This window comes from Lipotes vexillifer, unplaced genomic scaffold (genome assembly GCF_000442215.2).
Source record: "Lipotes vexillifer unplaced genomic scaffold, Lipotes_vexillifer_v1.1 scaffold431, whole genome shotgun sequence".
Lineage (NCBI taxonomy): Eukaryota > Metazoa > Chordata > Mammalia > Artiodactyla > Lipotidae > Lipotes > Lipotes vexillifer.
The window spans coordinates 2,774,326-2,790,635 of record NW_006782267.1 but is presented as its reverse complement, the minus strand read 5'-3'; the positions used below and the strand labels follow the sequence as shown (position 1 = coordinate 2,790,635).

Here is a 16,310-nt window from a genome sequence, read left to right as displayed (position 1 = left end):
TTCCCTTTCACCCCCGCCCTCTCCCTCTCTCCAACCTACACGACCCAATAAATTTTTCTGACATCACAGTTAGAACACTTCAAGATAAACCAGAGTAAGAAAGCCTGTTTACTTCCCTACTAGATTCAAAACTATTTTTTATTTTGAAAATAGTTGCATACTGTTATGCAGTGTGGGGGTGACAGGACCTCCCATGGGATCCGTAGGACACGGGATGTGAGAAGGGTAGATAAGCACACCAGACGTTTTTCTCGAGCCCAGACACTGTGCTGAAATAAAGGTGGTCAAAAGCTGGTACGCTTACGGGCCTCCTAATGTGCAAAACCAGAGAATTCCTAAGAGTTGTAATCCTGGTAATGTCCCTTTTATAAATAATCTATAAATTTTCCTGTAAATCCAAGGGAAAAAAAAAGGTGAAGAAATTACTAAAGCCTGTACTTGATACAAAACACAGTGAAAGGGAGGAACCGCCCGTTTGCAGTCCTATCTTAGCCGATTTCTGGATACTTTTTGGTGACATTTAATCACATTCTGGAAGCCTGCGTTTTCTGTGTCCCCGAAATGGTGGCCACCACCCTTTTCATTCCCCGGAAGACAGCTCCGCGCGGCCACGTGCTCACGGCAGCTGCTCGGTGCAGTCTAGATGGTCCGGGATGGGAAGGCCGGTTATGATGGTCAGACATTTGTTCCACACAGTGAAGGTGGGGCACACAGGCTGCGAGAATGTGATGTCGAAAGTGTAGAGGTGGATGGAGTTCAAGGCATCGTAGAACGCGATGGAGCCGTTATCGTAATCCAGCAGGATGCCGACGCGCCGGAGGTGGGGGGCTGGCTCGATGGGGATCTCCTTGCTGTTGTGTCTCACCACCCAGGTATTGTGGCAGCGGCACAGCGCCCATGAAGCAGAGTTCTTGCCAATCCACTCATGCTTCGGGGCTGATTTGTAAGCGAGGCCAATGGCATACCTGCAGACACAAAACAGCAACGACAAAAACCATGAGCCATGTTGCACACCCGCGTGAAATCCTTTCTGCGGTCCTCAGGGGTCAGGAAAACGGGATCCTCTGTCGTCCCTGTTCATTCTTCAGTGAAAGCTGGCATGAACCCCGGACCCACGTTCCTCATCTTTTTCCCTTCCGAACATACAGTGGGCAGAAAGGGGCCACTGTATTGCCCCACATTCCCGTTTTCAGTTCAGACGTTACAAGAGAATTGGAACTTTGTGTTTTGCTGTCTTTTTTTTTTTTTTTTTTTTTTTTTTTTTTTTTTTTTTTTTTTTTTTTTTTTTTTTTTTTTTTTTTTTTACGTTCACGAAGACCCACGCGACGAATTCTCTAGACCAGTGCCGTCCCGTAGAACTTTCTGCAATGACGGACATGATCTGCTCTGTTCAGTATGGTAGCCACGAGCTGCATGTAGGCTATTGGGCACTTGAACTGTGGCTGGTGTGAGTGAGGAACTGAACTGGAAATTTATTCAATTTTAATGAAATTAAACTATTTAAAGAGCTACGAAATTGGACAGCACAACTCTAGACGTCTCCTTTTGACCTTCTTTGAATTTTTCAACTGACGCCTTGTCTGTCATTTTCCATGATTTCAAAAGGCAAGCATGGAGGATGATTTTCATTTAGGGGGATAAGTTCTTTGTCATCTCCCAGCCTCAGTTTGCTCATCTGTAACACAGGGACTGTCGTTGTGTCTCAGGGTTATTTTGAGGAGTTCAGGAAAGAATACGTGTACAACCCCAGGCACAAGGCCTGGCATATAATATCCACTAATTGTTATTAGTTTGGCCCAGTGACTAATAACTAACAGTTAATAGTTATTAGTTATTAATAACCACGACTAATAACTACCGGCATCAGACTTTGAACGTAGAATGATTCAAAAGGCCACAAACTTAAATAACACTCTCTAATGCCTTTCCTCACCAGAAGAGCCCCTTTGGTTCTATTTCCTACTATATTTTAAAAAAATCAATCTGACCGTCTCTGAGAAGATGGATATCCTACTTATTCTAAATTTCCTCTCACTGCTCAAAAAAAAAAAAAAAAAGTTAAGAATGCTTTCTACAGTGTTCTAAGCTGCTTAATCTGTTTTCATGCTGCTGAAGTTTGCCTCCATAATATTTGTAGTATTTCACAGTTATTGAGATAAGCAAACGCCATCGTTCTTAATAAACAGTGAGTGATTCAGAGTTCCATTCTTACAGGAGAAAACTCGTCTAGCTGGATATTGACATATGGTACCCTACCCGGTGCAGAGAGAAAAACTTCATTGGTCTTTGATTAAAAAAAAAAAAAAAAAAAAAAAAAGACATTCTTTCGAAAATCACGTGCTGGATGTAAAGTACAATCACTTAAAGAGTGGTGTGTTTAAAAAAGAAAATAAGATAACACACCATGACTGAATTCAAAGAGGATGGACTTGGTCATCTGTTCAGCCCAGGGTACCAGCCTGTGTGCCGTCAAACCGGCCTCTTCTCTTCCCTCTTGTCAACCCTGCTCTGCATCTCAGGGACAATCCTGGGGCTGCATTTCCCAGAGTCCTCCTTCCAATAAGAGTCTGCATCAGATTCAGCCACTGACACCCTTGCACAAGATCCAGAAGTGCTAACAGGAGGGGAAACACTGTTTTCCGGACAGTAGACAGCAGAGGTGAGGTCTGTGGAAGCTTCCAGGCAAACTCCTGGGTATAAGTTGTCTCTGGGCTGTGGGTAGCTTTCCAGCTTCATGGACCGGAGCGGTGGGCTCCCTGACCTGCGCTCCCAGCCCTTCCAGGGCCCCTGGAGGCCTCTGGCTCTCTTGCTCCTTGGTGTACCTAGAATGACTTGTTTTTCTCAGAACCCTAACAGACACTTGGGAAAGGTTTTCGTTTTGCAATTTTAAGTATCCTCCCTCAAGACGTTCTCTCTGTCCTGGCAGCTGCCATTTCCCCTTTCAGATAATGCGGCACTTGCCTTGGCATCGCAACATAGCTGCACGTCTGTACTGTACTGTTTCCTTCTTGTTGCTACACATTTTTTTGTTAAAGAACTTTGACGTTTCTTTTCCACATGAACCTTAACTGAACCCCCTACGAAGCAGCTGTGGCAGGTATGACTGACTTCATGTAGCAAGGGGGGAAAACCAAGAGGTTAAAATGAGGGGCAGGAGCTTCCCTGGTGGCGCAGTGGTCGAGAGTCCGCCTGCCGATGCAGGGGACGCGGGTTCGTGCCCCGGTCCGGGAGGATCCCACGTGCCGCGGAGCGGCTGGGCCCGTGAGCCATGATGGCCGCTGCGCCTGCGCGTCCGGAGCCTGTGCTCCGCGACGGGTGAGGCCACAGCAGTGAGAGGCCGGGAGAGGCCACAACAGTGAGAGGCCCGCGTACCGCAAAAAAAAAAAAAAAAAAAAAAAAACCGGGGCAAAGTCCAGACTCGCCTAACCCGGGGCCCAGTAATCTTTGCGTGAACCCACATTAGCACCACTTCCTAAGACACCAAGAACACATTAACAGCCTTAGACTAAGAAAATAACTCCGTGTAGAGTCCATTACGCAAAGGAAACCCCCATTATATTATCGTTAATCTGTAAAACTATGTACATCTTTCCACCGAGCTTGAAAGGTGCGGGCAGAAGGCAGTGTTCCATTAAGGTGCGCGGTGAGACTCGGAGAATTCAGAAGGTCTGAGAATTCTGTTTCTCTGCAGTGTTAACATGCCCCAGGGCATGGATCATAACGTACATGTTAATTTCAAGTCAGGACTATATGTCACGGGAAGCTATCTGTGTCATTAGCTGTTGCAAATCAAGGTATTACAGGCATTTGATTGTAAGCGTCACCCTTTGCTCCCAGGAAACGTTCAACTGCTTCCTACCTGAGAATTTTCTGCAGTGGACCCAAGTTTGTAAAGATCCGAAAGCCTGGCGATTAATTTGAGAACCTTTTCCCCTCCTCGGGAGTTGGTTTTTGACATCTGGTGTTTTCAAGGTAGTGCTAATCTATGTTTGTGTAAGAGAAGTGGTCTGGTGGAATTCCCCACACCATTCATCAATGGCAATGAGATCATAATGATCAGGTATCATTTATCATAAGTAATTATTAATGGGATTGCAATTATTTAGACACTGGATTCCATCCCAGATTAACAGAGCCCGTTAATTAACTGGACATGTTTGCTCTTTTGCACCTGCAAAAATTCACTGTGTTTTTCTTTGGGCTTTTATCTTGTCCCAGTGCAGCTACAAACTATAAATGCCAGTCTGGCCCAGAGTGGGGGAAGGATTTGTCCTCCACCCTCCAGCGGGATGTTGGAACAGGAATGTTCTGGGCAAAGAGAACCGTGCGGGTGGCAAGAGAAAAGAAACCTACTTGCTTGGCTAATATAGGGACCGTTGTTGGGAGAAATAAGACACCCAAGTCTATGATTTGACCTCTTGGATTTTGCACGACTTGTACCAACACTGTAAAGGACTTAGACACACTGCACTGTCTGCAGAGATTTGAATTGAAAGTTTGTTTTTTTGGCTTTTTTTTTTTTTAAATAAAGGAGTGATCTCAAAAGTAACACTGTTATAATACTCATCATCTTCAAGTTAGGCAGTTTTTTTTTTTTTTTTTTTTTTTTTTTAGGCACAGATTAAACTGTCAGGCGTTAAGTACACCACAGTTAGCCCTAAAGCGTATTTTTTTTTTCATTTCCTTTATGGTTTATTACAGGATACATATTTTAAAAATTTTCCTTGGGGCATAGCTGATTTACAGTGTTGTGTTAGTTTCAGGTGTACAGCAAAGTGAATCAGTTATCCATATACATATATCCACTCTTTTTTAGATTCTGTTCCCATATAGGTCACTACAGAGCATTGAGTAGAGTTCCCTGTGCTGTACAGCAGGTCCTTACTAGTTATCTGTTTTCTATAGTAGTGTGTATCTGTCAATCCCAATCTTTTCCTCCCCCCACCCTGTAACCATAGGTTTGTTTTCTACATCTGTGACTCTATTTCTGTTTGGTAAGTTCATTTGTATCATTTTCTTTTAGATTCCACATGAGTGATATCATATGATATTTGTCTTTCTTTGACTTGCTTCACTCAGTATGATCATCTCTAGGTCCATCCATGTTGCTGCAAACGGCATTGCTTCGCTCTTTTTTATGACTGAGTGATTATTACAGGATAGTGAATACAGTTCCCTGTGCTCTACAGTAGGACCTTGTTGTTTATCCATTCTCTATGTATTGGTTTGCATCTGCTAGTCCCAAGCTCCCAATCCATCCCTACCCCGCCCCTACTTGGCAACCACAAGTCTGTTCTCTACGTGAGTCTGTTTCTGCTTCTTAGAGAGTTTCATTGGTGTCATATTTTAGATTCCACATATAAGTGATATCACGTGGTATTTGTCTTTCTTTTCCTGACTTCCTTCACTTAGTATGTTCATCTCGAGGTCCAGCCATGTTGCTGCAAGTGGCATTATTTCGTTCTTTTTTTTTTTTTTTTTTTTTAATGGCTGAGTAACATTCCATCGTACATATGTACCGCATCTTCTTTATCCATTCCTCTGTCCATGTACATTTAGGCTGCTTCCATGTCTTGGCTGTTGTAAATAGTGCTGTTGGGAAGACAGGGGTGTCTGTATCTTTTCGAATTAGAGTTTTGTCTGGGTATATGCCCAGGAGTGGGATTGCAGGATCATATGGCAACTCTGTTTTTAGTTTTTGGAGGAACTTCCGTACTGTTCTCCATAGTGGCTGCACCAGTTTACATTCCCACCCATGGTGTAGGAGGGTTGCCTTTTCTCCACACCCTCTCCAGGATTTGTTATTTGTAGACTTTTTAACGATGGCCATTCTGACTGGTGTGAGGTGATACCTCGTTGCAGTTTTGGTTTGCGTTTCTCTAATAATTAGCCATGGTGAGCATCTTTTCATGTGCCTCTTGGCCATCTGCATGTCTTCTTTGGGGAAAGTCTGTTTAGGTCTTTTGCCCGTTTTTTGATTGGGTTGTTCGTTTCTGTTGTTGTTGAGTTGTATGAGCTGTTTTGTATATTTTGGAAATTAAGCCCTTGTCGGTCGCATTGTTTGTGAATATTTTCTCCCCGTCCGTAGGTCATCTTTTTGTTTTGTTTATGGTTTCCTTCAATGTGCAAAAGCTTGTAAGTTTGATTAGGTCCCATTTGTTTATTTTTGCTTTTATTCCTATTGCCTTGGGAGACTGACCTAAGAAACCATTGGTACGATTTGTGTCAGAGAACGTTTTGCCTATGTTCTCTTCTAGGAGTTTTATGGTGTCATGCCTTACGTTTAAGTCTTTAAGGCATTTTGAGTTTATTTTTGTGTACGGTAAGAGGGTGTGTTTTAAATTCATTGATTTACATGCGGCTGTCCAACTTTCCCAACACCTCTTGCTGAAGAGACTGCCTTTTTCCCACTGTATATTCTTGCCTCCTTTGTCGGAGATTAATTGACCGTAGGTGTGTGGGTTAATTTTGGGCTTCTCTATTCTGTTCCATTGATCCCTATGTCCGTTTTTGTGCCGATACCATGCTGTTTTGATTCGTGTAGCTTTGTGGGAGTATTGTCTGAAGTCTGGGAGGGTTATGCCTCCTGCCTAAAGCGTAATTATAATGTTTCAAAAATACAGCATGGTGGTTAGGAGCGGGGGTTAGCAAACTTACAACCCACGGGCCGAATCTGGCCCTCTGCTTGTTTTCATAACTGAAGTTGTACTGGCACCCAGCCACACCCATGCATGGATGTGTGGTCTGTGGCTGCTTTCCCACCCCCACAGTAGAGGCGAGCAGCTGAGAGAAAATCATCTGGCCTGCAAACCCAGAAATACTGGCTCTCTGGCCCTTTACAGACAACGTTTGTGGACCCTGGGTTAACAGCTTGTACCCTGATTATAGACTCCCCGACCCTGTCACTATGAGCTTTGTGCCCTGGGGCCTCGGTCATCTCATCTGTAAAATGGGATATTAGCACCTACCTTTGTGGGGCTGTTAGGATGAATAAACTGAGTTACCATCCCTAAAATGCTTAGACCAGTGCCTGGCGCATAGCTGTGCTAGATAAGGGCTGGCTAAATAAAAACCATAATTGCTCAGAAAGGGGGCGCGTTAAGTGGGCATTTGTGAGACAGATGGCCAGGGTGAGAGGTGCAGTCTATGGCTGTGGAATAGGCAAGGTCAGCTCTGTAAGGTGAACTTGGTAGGGTTATAACTAGTTCCCACGTAGACTGCCCTGACCTCCACCCCTTAGGCTCAGAGAACTCAATGGGCTCAAAACACTGGGCTGCATCTAAGGGACCCTGTGAAATGAGTCCTGGCCAAGGATCACTGCTTCACCCCCAGCCCCCAGATAGCTCTCAGCTCTCTGTACCGATGGGCCCCGTCGAGAATCACAAAACGTACAAGGTGACAGAGATTAGTTTAAGTGATGAAGAGCAGGAATTTAGAGTAGGAATTGGAGAACTTCTTCTTAAAGGGCCAGAGAGCTAATAATTTTGGCTTCATGGACCACAGGATTCTGTTTTCCCTTCTCAACTCTGCTGTGTGGCTCAAAGGCAGCCACAGACACTGCGGAAAAGGATGAGCCTGGCTGTGTTCCCGTAAATAGTTTAGTTTAGTTACAAAAACAGACAGTGGGCTGGGTTTGGCCCAAGGGCTGTAGTCTGCTGACCCATGCTTTAAGGCATGAAAGAGCAGTGTTAGCATACTAGCTAGCTCTCCCTGGGACCAGGGCTCAATTCTTGCTGTAAATAAGAAACGGATGGCGTTAAAACGAGTACTTTTTCTTATTGGCCGGGAATGGTAGCTTAGATGATTGCTTGGTATATTTCCACTCCCTCCTCTCAACTCCACGTGAAGAAAATGTACTTCCCTGCACCACTAGCCTTGGGCTTGGCCATGTGACTGGCTTTGGCCAATGAGAAGTTAGCAGACATGATGCAGTCAGCGCTTTGAAATGGGCTTGCGCCCCTGGGCTCCGTGAGAAGGACGTGGCCTGGGTAGCCCACGTGTCCAAAGAGGATGAAGAAACCCAGAGAACAGACCTAGGTCCAACCTCCAGCTTAAAGCAAGGCCCAGTTAAGATTAGCCTTGAGCAGCTAACCCGCAGATGTGGGTGTCGGTGAGCAATAGTAAATTATTGTTGGTCGAAGCCACTGAATTTTGGGGTGTTTGTTTGTTATGTAGCATTACTGTAGCAACAGCTGACTGATCAAGGTTTTCTGCGTATTATTCTTCAAGATGGACCCTGGTATGTGTTGATGCTCTGACAAAGTCCAGAATAAGATGTGCCTTTTTGTAACGGTAGGACAACATCCATCAACAGGTGAATGGATAAAGAAGACGTGGTGCGCGCGCGCGCGCACACACACACACACACACACACACGAATACTACTCAGCCATGAAAAAGAATGAAATAATGCCATTTGCAGCAACACGGATGGACCTAGAGATTATCATACTAAAGTGAAGCAAGTCAAACAAAGACAAATACCATATGATATCACTTATGTATCTAAAATATGACAGAAAAGAACTAACTGACAAAACAGAAACAGACTCACAGACGTAGAAAACAAACTCTCGGTTACCAAAGGGGACAGGGGAGGGGGATAAATTAGGAGTTTGGGATTCGCAGACACACAAACTACTATGTGTCAAAGAGATGGGGGACAAGGTCCTGCTGTGTGGCGCAGGGATCTATGTTCAACACCTTGTAATAATCTGGGATGGAGGAGAATGTGAAAGAAGAGATTTAGATAAAATTGCCTACCATGTGCTTCCACTTATGACCACTTCCCAGTAGTGCCGGCCACTGTCAATGAACACGTTTCCAGCTACGCCATAGCTGCCTTGGCTGGTGAAGCGTTCAGGCGTGTGGCTCTTTTTGGATGATGACTCATCACGTTCTACTGTCAAGTTATCGTGGGACACCTTTAGCTTGCGATGTGCAGATTTGGGGTCCAGTTTAAATGGTTGGCCTGGAAACGGTTACAAAACAGAAAGCGGAAGATGAAGACAACTGTTGATTTTAACACGAGCAAGAATGTATTTTCGGAATCACCTTTAAAAAGTACAGGAAAATGGTAACAAGCATGTCCCTGCCGTCATGGGCTCGCAGTCAGTCAGTCCTACGATGCGGATGCAGGGGTGCTACGCTCACAATTCGACAACAGCTCGGGCGAGGATCCAGCAGAACATGTGGCGTAAGCTATCCTGGGGGAATCCCAGCTGCACACCAGCGGCACAGGTACACACTGGCTGAACAGCATCCGGGAAGGGAGGAGAAAATGAAGGCTTCATCTTCAACCATTCCCATGTTCAGTCAGCTTAGAATGGGTCCATGCTCAATAGACTTCAGACCAGAAACCAAACAAATCAAGACTGCGGGTTTTCATGTACAGAATAATCTACAGGCTTATGTTACTTTGAGATTGTTCCACATTAAAGCGTTCCTCTCACGAGCTCACAATGACCATGAAGTTGTCTATTTTTCAGCCCACAAGATCAGGCAAACAACGTGATGGTGACACCTGGGTTTTGCCTCGTGGGTTCATTTGTATATATAAGAAGGTCCTCTCTCTTTCACATTTGTGTTTTGAAAGTTGAACCGTTATAAAATCTTGGGAGAACCGCACCTGAACATCTTGTTGTTAACTGTTACTTCTTTGAGAATTCACCACTGGTGTGGAGGCCACCCTGTCATTCAACACGACGTCGGTACAAGGCACTTAAAGGCAGGAAATGAGGCACGACGTGATGCCAACACCCTGATGTTCAAACTCCACAGCCACTGGTGCAGCTGGGAGGCTGCTTCCGCGCAGTGCACGGGTCTCAGACAGTCACAGGAAAAAGTCTGGTAAATCTGACTGTGGCAATACACGATGGCTGAGAAACTGGGGCAGCGAGCCTGGAGCAGTGTGTGTGACATCGCATGCAGGTAGGCCAAAGGATTTCTAGTCGCTGCCTGGATACAGACATGACATCAGCACTTCTAAAATCCTTTCTTTTAGATCGGGGACCAGCATACTTTTTCTGCAAGAGGCCAGATAGATAGATAGGAAATATTTTCAGCTATGTTGGCCATGTGGTTTCTTCTGGGGCTACTGAACACTACTTGTCCTCGCATGGAGACAGCCAGAGGCGTAGGTAAACAGATGGGCGCGGCTCTGTGCCAGTAAAAGTTTATTTACAAAAACAGGCAGCTGAATCTGGCCCACGGGCTGTACTTTGCTGACCCATTTTAGATTTCTGTTCATATCAAAGAAAAGCTTAAAGGGGAGCTGAGAAAATCCTCAAGTGCTCAGCAGGCAGTGGGTATTCTCAAAGGCTGTAAGACCTGCTGGATTCCACGTGTAGTTTAAATTTTGCCTCGGCTTGTTAAAAAAAAAAAAAAAAAAAAAAAAAAAATTGTCCTCAGGAATGATCACACCAGCAACTATTAGGGATAAAGTATGAACTAAGACAAGAAGAGTCTGAAGATAGTTTGGCTTAACAGGTGTGATAAGCCAGAATGGAAAAGAGTATGAAGAATATATGTGTGTATAACTGAGTCACTTTGCTGTACAGCAGAAACGAACACAACACTGTAAATCAACTATACTTGAATAAAATTGGAAAAAAAGAAAAAAGGTGGAAGCTGGAACGTGCGTAAAAATAGTTGGACCCTCACGGGCGGATTAGGAAGGCATTCCATAAAGGCACGCACCCATCACTGACCGTGAAGGCCGTGTTCTGCTTGCCCTTCTTCCAGTGAGGAAGACCCGAACATTACAGCCACTGAACAGACTGGCCTTTGCTTCAGCTCCCAGCTTCACCGACACATGCATGGAGCAGGTCATGCCATCTGATGTCAGGCCCAACCCCCTGCCTTCTCGGAACAAATTCCACTTGCGCCTCGGATGTGTTTCTCAAGGAAACTATGGCCCGGCTCTGTCTAGGTTCAAGGCTTTCGCTTTGATGAGGGCAAATGAGCGCAGGGAACAAATTCATCACTGACTTGGCTAAACAATTCAGTGCACTGCAGGACTTGTACACCTAAGACTTTAACAAACTGTAGCCCGCAGGCCAGATTCAGCCCACTGCCTGTGTCTGTCAATAAAGTTTTGATGAAGCACGGCCATGCCGTGCTTTTTGCACGACAGAGTTGAATACCTGTGACCAAGACCATCTGACCTGCACAGCCCCAAATGGTTACTATCTGGCACATTACAGAAAAAGTTTACCGACCTCTTGTACGTAAGTTAATAACATCTGGTCAATGATTGCATGTCTGGACGTAGCAGATGACATTACCTGTCTACATGAAATGAATACATTATGTTTGGTAAAACCGGTGAGTTACAAACAAGATGTCTCTTAGATCTACTCTATAGAATTAACCTCAGGGTGTGTATATATTCATTTTTTTTCTTAGTTACTCTCTGAGGACGTTTTCTTCTTTACCAGCAGAAACACGGAGAGGAGAAATTAGCTTATGTTTAAGAGTTATGTATCTTAAACACGTATACCTGGAATAAAGCTACTTGACTACTGAAATCAAGGATTTGGCTTAAATGAGGGTTCCTCTTAAAAAGTAGTTCCTGTTGACTGGCTGGCAACCGTAGAACGCGCTGTGATACTGACACACTCCAGGTGACTTTCTGTTGGGAGGTCTTACGCAAAGAAATACCGTATTGTACAGCATAATATTTCTAGCTCAAAAAGATGTTAAGAAAGATGAGCATAAAATAAAACACAGGTGGGCAGAGAGAGGGGGAGATGACAGTGTTACAAGATGCACGTACCGCCTGGCTCGCCCTGTGTTGTAGGGGCCATCCTGAGGATTGTGGGACGTTTCCCGTCATCCCTGGCCTCTAACCACTAGACACCAGTAACATCCATCCCAGCTGTGACAACCAAAAATGACTCCAGACATGGTTCAGTGTCCCTCGGGGGACCAGAATCACCTCTGGTTGAGAACCACAGACCTGGACAGCTAACCTGGAGTAAGAGAATTCCCGAAGAAAGAGTGAGTAATTTGCTCTTCCGCTATGGAAAGGAATACTGTCTGCCAGTCACAGCGCCCCGACTCTGTGTCAGGCTTGGAACCGAGAGGAATCTGATGCAAAACCCACGATCGCACACTGGCTCTTTGCTTGCTTTCTGAGGCTGTCCGCGATACCCGCGACCGAGAAAAGGAAAAGAAGGGGCGCCAGAGGCAGCTGAAAGGAGAGCAGATGAGAGACGACAGCTCTGCTGAGCTGGCGGCACGTACTGTTTGTCTTCAACTTCCCAGGCTCACTGCTGCGGCTGCCCGCCTGGTTGATGGCCTTGACAATGAAGATGTACTTGGTGCCGCTCTGCAGACCGTGGACGGTGTAGTGGTTCTGCTTGATGTTGGGCACGATCATCCAGCTATCGGCCGAGTTACACAGACCTGCAAAGCCAAGCAGACGTGATGGGTTCTTTGGTGCAAGCATGGGGTAGATCTGCATAATGTTAAGGTCGCAGCATTTTCGGTTATTTGAACCGCAAGTGGAGAGCTTTGTCACTTCTTAGGGACGCCACCAGTCATCTCAAGTGCTCTGTCTCCTGCCCATAACTCGGATGGCAACCTGTAGTTATTATTATATGTTCCTGCTGTGTGCTCTAAGTGGAAAGACCGACTAAGATGATTATATTGCAAATCCTGTTCAGTGCGGCTAGGAGCAGCGAGGATTGTCCCGCCCAGGATCTTAAGCACCGTCTAGGTGCATGATGTGTGACTAGGTACCGTGGGATGAAAAGCAAGCAAGTAACCACGGATCCCTCCCCCAGTTCTCACGATGATGACCGTTCAGTGTTTGATCTCATCCATTTTGAAACTCACAGAAGGTGAGGGGAGAGACCCGGGTCACGTATGAGAAACTGACTTCACTAACGTAGGTGCAGTAGGTCTGCATTTCTCGCCTCTCCTTCTCTGCCCTGCCCGGGATCCACGTCTAGGTGACTTGGCAGTTGCTCCTTCTAAAGACACGGGGTACATTCTCTTATCTCGTAGCTTTGGATTTGGCCACGTGACCTGCTTTGGCCCCTAGAATGAGGCTGAAACGATAACGTGCCAGCGGCCCGAGGAGGCACTACAAGGCCCTGAGGGTTTGTTGCCCCCTCGTGCCACTGCCACAGGGAGGACGTGCCCGATAATCTGCTCCTCTCATCGACTGCCCAGCCGATCTGGGAGTGAGGCCAGCAGAGACTGGCCAGCACCAGGGCAACTTGTGACAGGGGACCGAGGAGAAGGCTCATGGGGATTGTTTGTGACCCAGTACTCTCCTGGTCATACTTCAGTGAGTCAGGACATGTGTCCCTAAGAGAACCCTGGAGTGGCAGCACCCGAGGGCAGCTCAGGGCCCAGGGTGGCTCCGAGAAAAGCATCCACAGGGATTGTGACCAGCTGCATCCCTAGCATGGCTGGTTCCAAAGAGCAGGCCTGCTCCCCTGGCTGCATCCTGCAGGGTGTGGCTTGAGGGGCAGGCTGCGGATTTAGGAGGCTTTGGAAGAACATGCAGGAAAGAGGAAGCCGTCTTGTTTTTCAGCTGGCTGGCGCTGAAAACATTTCTTTGGTACTGGGCCCGACTCGCCTCTCCGCCCGCCAATCTCCAGGCTAATGGAACCTGTTCCCAGCCCCCCGGTGACTGGGCTGTCGTGGCGTTTCCGGACTCTGGTGAATGTCCTTCACCAATTCTCCGCAGAGGGCTGGGGCCCTCCACTTCCTGAGGGGCGCTCAACTTGCCTCCCCTCCTTCCCTTTCAGGGGATTTGCAAGTCAGTGGGTTAGTTCTTTTGATCTTGAGGCAACTTACACCTTAACCATACGCCCAAGAAGCAGTCCCTTCATCTTTCTTCGGTCTTACCTCTTTGAGACTTTACTAATAAAACATTTCTGTAGAAAGAAGCTCAAAAACGCATATCCCTACTAACCCACAAATACCTGCACAGCATTTCAAGATGTTCACGGCCCCATGACAGCTGTTTCTGAATCCTACTAAATACCGTCTCCGACTTTTCAGGTCAACATTGTTCACGGTAGTCTCACAGTTGAGACGAACGTGAAAATATTTTGTCAATTGTGAAAATTCACCTCCTACGATTTGTATCTTGGGTGCACAGTATTTGCAGGTGCACTTCAGTGAGTCTTAAAATAAGCACACACAAACATAGTCATATACATGAAAAATCCTGTGAATTTTCTCTCACCTCTTTTCACTTCCATCTGTAAACATTTAAACCAGGAGGACTGCAACACTTGACAGAGCCGCCATAAAGCAAGGAAGTGACGTGAGACTCACAGAAGGGGTTGAGTGTGGTGCGCTTGTTTTCGGAGACATAACAGAGCAACCAAGGCACCATCCCCCCAGCCCCAATTTCCCCCTAATTCTCCGACCAGTTCTCACTTGTATTAGACCCAGGTGAACACCCACAAATAGCTCAGTAACATGGGACTACTCTCCCAATTACATATCTCTTTTGATACTTTCTCACCTTCCCTTTTCCTTGAACACAGCAGCGACAAGCTCAATGCTTCCAGACAGTGCCGCAACCAAATAGTAGATTTTGATCCACCCAAAACTGGATCTCAGCTCTGGGCCCCAAGAAGCCTGTAACTCACTTTATTACTGGCATTTTTTTGAATTTTATTTTATTTTTTTATACAGCAGGTTCTGAATAGTTATCTATTTCATACGTATTAGTGTATCCACGTCAATCCCAATCTCCCGACTCATTCCACCCTCCCCCGACTCATTCCCCCCCCCCCCCCCCCCACCACCTCCCGCGCGTTTCCCCCCCTTGGTGTCCATACGTTGGTTCTCTACACCTCTGTCTCTATTTCTGCCCCGCAAACCGGTTCACCTGTACCATTTTTCTAGACGCCACATGTAAGCGTTAATATATGACATTAGTTATTCTCTTTCTGACTTGCTTCACTCGGTATGACAGTCTCTAGGTCCATCCACGTCTCTGCAAATGACTCAGTTTTGTTCCTTTTCATGGCTGAGTAATATTCCATTGTATATATGTACCACAACTTCCTGATCCGTTCGTCTGTCGATGGGCATTTAGGTTGCTTCCAGGACCTGGCTATCGGAAATAGTGCTGCAATGAACATTGGGGTGCATGTTTCTTTTCGAGTTATGGCTTTCTCTGGGTATATGTCCAGTAGTGGGATTGCTGGGTCATTCTATTTTTAGTTTTTTTAAGGAACCTCCATACTGTTCACCATAGTGGCTGTGTCAGTTTACATTCTCACCAACAGTGCAAGAGGGTTCCCTTTTCTCCACACCCTCTCCAGCATTTGTTGTTTGTAGATTTTCTGATGATGCCCATTCTAACTGGTGTGAGGTGATACCTCATCGTCGTTTTGACTTGCATTTCTCTAATAATTAGTGACGTTGAGCTGCGTTTCATGTGCCTCCTGGCCATCTGTGTGTCTTTGGAGAATAAGGTCTGTGTAGGTCTTGTGCCCATTTCTTGACTGGGTTGTTTATTTTTTTTGACACTGAGCTGAAAGAGCTGTTTATATATATTTTAGAGATTAATCCTTTGTCCGTTGATTCGTCTGCAAATATTTTCTCCCATTCTGAGGGTTGTCTTTTTGTCTTGTTTATGGTTTCCTTTGCTGTACAAAAGCTTTGAAGTTTCAGTAGGCCCCATTTGTTTATTTTTGTTTGTATCTCCATTACTCTAGGAGGTGGGTCAAGAAAGACCTTACTGTGATTTATGTCACAGAGTGTTCTGCCTGTGTTTTCCTCTAAGAGTTTTATTGTGTCTGGTCTTATATTTAGGTCTTAAATCCTTTTTGAGTTTGCTTTGTGTGCGGTGTTACGGAGCGTTCTACTTTCATTCTTTTACATGTAGCTCTCTAGTTTTCCCAGCACCACTTATTGAAGAGACTGTCTTTTCTCCATTGTATATTCCTGCCTCCTTTATCAAAGATAAGGTGGCCACATGTGTGTGGGTTTACCTCTGGGCTTTCCCTCCTGTCGCACTGATCTATGTTTCTGTTTTTGTGCCAGTATCATACTGTCCTGATTACTATAGCTCTATAGTATAGTCTCAAGTCAGGGAGCCTGGTTGTTCAAGCTCCGTTTTCTCCCCTCAAAATTGCTTTGGGGGCTTCCCTGGTGGCGCAGTGGTTGAGAGTCCGCCTACCGATGCAGGGGACGCGGGTTCGTGCCCCGGTCCGGGAGGATCCCACGTGCCGCGGAGCGGCTGGGCCCCTGAGCCATGGCCGCTGAGCCTGCGCGTCCGGAGCCTGTGCTCCTCAACGGGAGAGGCCACAGCAGTGAGAGGCCCGCGTACC

General features: G+C 46.0%; 1 protein-coding gene across 2 annotated transcripts in view; it reads right to left on the bottom strand.

Annotated features, from left to right (window-relative positions):
- Window positions 1–254: 254 nt before the first annotated feature.
- Window positions 255–16,310, bottom strand: part of MID1 (midline 1) — a 181,826-nt gene continuing 165,770 nt past the window's right edge. The window contains exons 8-10 of one of the 2 annotated variants that reach the window (XM_007455066.1): window positions 12,247–12,408; window positions 8,764–8,971; window positions 255–965 (exon numbers count right to left, since the gene is read on the bottom strand). In XM_007455066.1, coding sequence (XP_007455128.1) covers window positions 617–965; window positions 8,764–8,971; window positions 12,247–12,408 — 719 coding nt within the window. In that variant the 3' untranslated portion in view covers window positions 255–616. The remainder of the gene's footprint in view (window positions 966–8,763; window positions 8,972–12,246; window positions 12,409–16,310) is intronic. The other variant, XM_007455067.1, reaches the window with a different exon arrangement.